Source organism: Lotus japonicus, chromosome 1 (assembly GCF_012489685.1).
Source record: "Lotus japonicus ecotype B-129 chromosome 1, LjGifu_v1.2".
NCBI lineage: Eukaryota > Viridiplantae > Streptophyta > Magnoliopsida > Fabales > Fabaceae > Lotus > Lotus japonicus.
Genome location: NC_080041.1, coordinates 86,422,822 through 86,425,311, shown reverse-complemented (window position 1 = coordinate 86,425,311; position 2,490 = coordinate 86,422,822). Strand labels below are relative to the sequence as shown.

At 42.3% G+C, this 2,490-nt stretch overlaps 1 protein-coding gene across 1 annotated transcript; it reads right to left on the bottom strand.

Annotated features, from left to right (window-relative positions):
• Positions 1 to 857: 857 nt before the first annotated feature.
• LOC130727352 (uncharacterized) lies at positions 858 to 1,945 on the bottom strand. Its single transcript, XM_057578457.1, has one exon. The coding sequence runs from the start codon at positions 1,821 to 1,823 to the stop codon at positions 1,170 to 1,172; it is 654 nt and encodes a 217-aa protein (XP_057434440.1). The 5' UTR covers positions 1,824 to 1,945; the 3' UTR covers positions 858 to 1,169.
• Positions 1,946 to 2,490: the final 545 nt, after the last annotated feature.

The window sequence follows — 2,490 nt, the reverse complement described above, 5'->3', positions numbered from 1 at the left end:
ATTAGGTGCATTATTTAATTATTGTAAAAGTGAATTATAAGGCACATGGCCAGCTTTAGCCAGCTTACCTAAAAGCTGGCAATGTCTCAAACAAGTTTCCATTATTTCCTTACCATGTCTTTAAAATTAATCCAAGTTTCCAACTTTGAATTATTCTTTCTTCTATGGTTGGATGCTGTATTTTAAAATCAAGATTCCGTATTCTCTCATTAATTAATTTTATTTTAATGTGAATTCATTCCTTTTTTATATTTTTAGATTCCCCTTTTTGTCCTTGATCAAAGTTCAATGGTAGAATGATCCTTCCCCAACAGGGTGTCCAAATATGTCCATAAATTCTTCCAGATTTCAAATTTAATAATGCCAGCTTCAAAATTAATCCTCCATTGCAAAGAGACAGATCAACTACAGCTAGCACAACCAACCTGCAATTAAACAAAGTCCAGCTCACACAACCAACCTGCAATTAATCAGAATAAAAGTACACAATTAATAAAAATAAAATAAAAATATTAAAAATAAATAATAATACCTCACCATCAACGCAAAGCGACTGGACGGACGTGACGGAGCTGACGGCACGGGTAACGGAACCATTCCGATTAACGGAACACCCAAACGGAAACAAAACCCATTGACGGAAAGCACAACGGAAGAACAACGACGCTGCAAAGAGAACTTGAACGGGTCACGCAATTCATCAATGGAGTTCACAATACGAAGAAGCAATCTTGTTTATGCTTCAATTTTAATCTTAATTTTAATTTGATTTGGAGTTGAATTAAGTTTGATATTAGAATTTAGTGTTTGATTTTTGTTTAGGATTGATTTTTAGAGAAGAAAAAAAGAAAAAAGGGTCCAAAACTCTGCTTCCATAAGCAAACGTTATGTACAAACAAGCAATTGTGTGGATCCAATCTCATAGATCTATGCAGAGAATCTTCCAAATCACCGGTGGCAATTCATCCATCTGCTCCAGGCGACGGATTCAAAACTCGCCGGAGAGTGCTAACTCGCTTGCTGCTATCTGACTGCTTCGCCGGACTTCCATCTCAGGCTGAAGGACACGGTGGTTGTTGTGGTGGAGGTGGAGGACTGGTGGCGAAAATACCAGCAGTAACAGCTTGAAAATCTTGATCCAACCTGTAAAAGTTAAAAATAAGGGGAAATTATAGATCTGCTGCCTTGGTCATGACTGAGAGACGGCTAGGTCTGGGCTCGTACGCCGATCTCCGCCTCTGCTGGTGAGATGAGGGACGGATCAGTGCGGTTAGGGCTCTTTTCACCCACTCTCCCTCCACACCTCCGATTCTCACCAGCGAGTTCTTCATCGCAGATCTACGCATGTTGAGGCGATTGGAAGGACACGAATCGGTGTTGCTGTTGTTGTTTCCGGTGTGCTTATGGAGGCTGCAACGGAACGATCCAGGATGCGACGTCGGCGAGCACATACAGGACTTCTTCTGCGCCGAGATCGGACGGTTGTTCCGGGAGATGATCTGATTCGAAATCGACCGGTTCGGTGAGATAGACCGGGAATCGATCGAGAATCGGACACCGGAGGAGAGAGGTGCAGCGGAATATAGATTGACGCGAGTTGGTGAAGCGGAACGGTGGTGGTGGATCTGATTGTTGTGGTAATTGGATTGAGTGAAGAAGGTGGAAGACGGAGATGAAAAACTGGAACCGGTGGATGAAGCGAAAGCTGAGGATTGTGATGAGAATGGAGTTTTGGATGTGGTGTATGAGCAGAATCTGCCAGAGGGTGAAAGAGATCGTAGAACTGGTCCACTGGATTTGGTTCTAGAAGATGAAGAAGCCATGGATGGAGATGGAGGAGGTAGAGAGAGAAAGGAGTGAGGTAGAGAGAGAAAGCGAGAGAAGCGGTTAGGGTTTTGGCTTGTTCTGAAAGGACCCCTATGGGGATTTGGTTTGGCAAACCTAGCGAGTCTCGGAGGCTGCTTATATAGGTGGAGAAGGAGAAGGGTGAAGGGTGATTAATGGGAAGAGTGAGGGTGTTATGGACATGTGGCAATCGCGTGACTTAAGTTAACCATGGTTAAGTGTGAGGGTTGGTTAAAGTTGGCGTAGAATTTAGGAAAGTTAGTGGTAGGGTTGTGGTTAGGATTAGGAAGGATTCTTATCTAACGGCTGGTGCGACGTGGACTTGTGGAGATGATGAAAAGACAGAGCCGTTTCTATAACAGCTTTCCTTGGAAACCGTGCAGGGTGCCACGTATTAGCTTTTTAGGGAAACGGTCCACTGGAAATGTACCACAAAACCATTTCCTTGTCGTTAATAACACCTACTAGTATTACCCACTTTTACCAACATTGTAATAACAGGTAAATAGTTGAGGACTTATAAAAAAAACTGGTAAATAGTTGAGCTTTTTATACATCTAATTGATTGTAGAATAATTTATTTGAAGAGATTTACTCATTTACAGGCTATTTTGAGAGTATGAAAAGCATTAGACTCAGCTGCCG

Coding starts and splice junctions, on each gene's coding strand:
- LOC130727352 (XM_057578457.1), bottom strand. CDS start 1,823: ATGGCTTCTTCATCTTCTAGAACCAAATCCAGTGGACCAGTTCTACGA.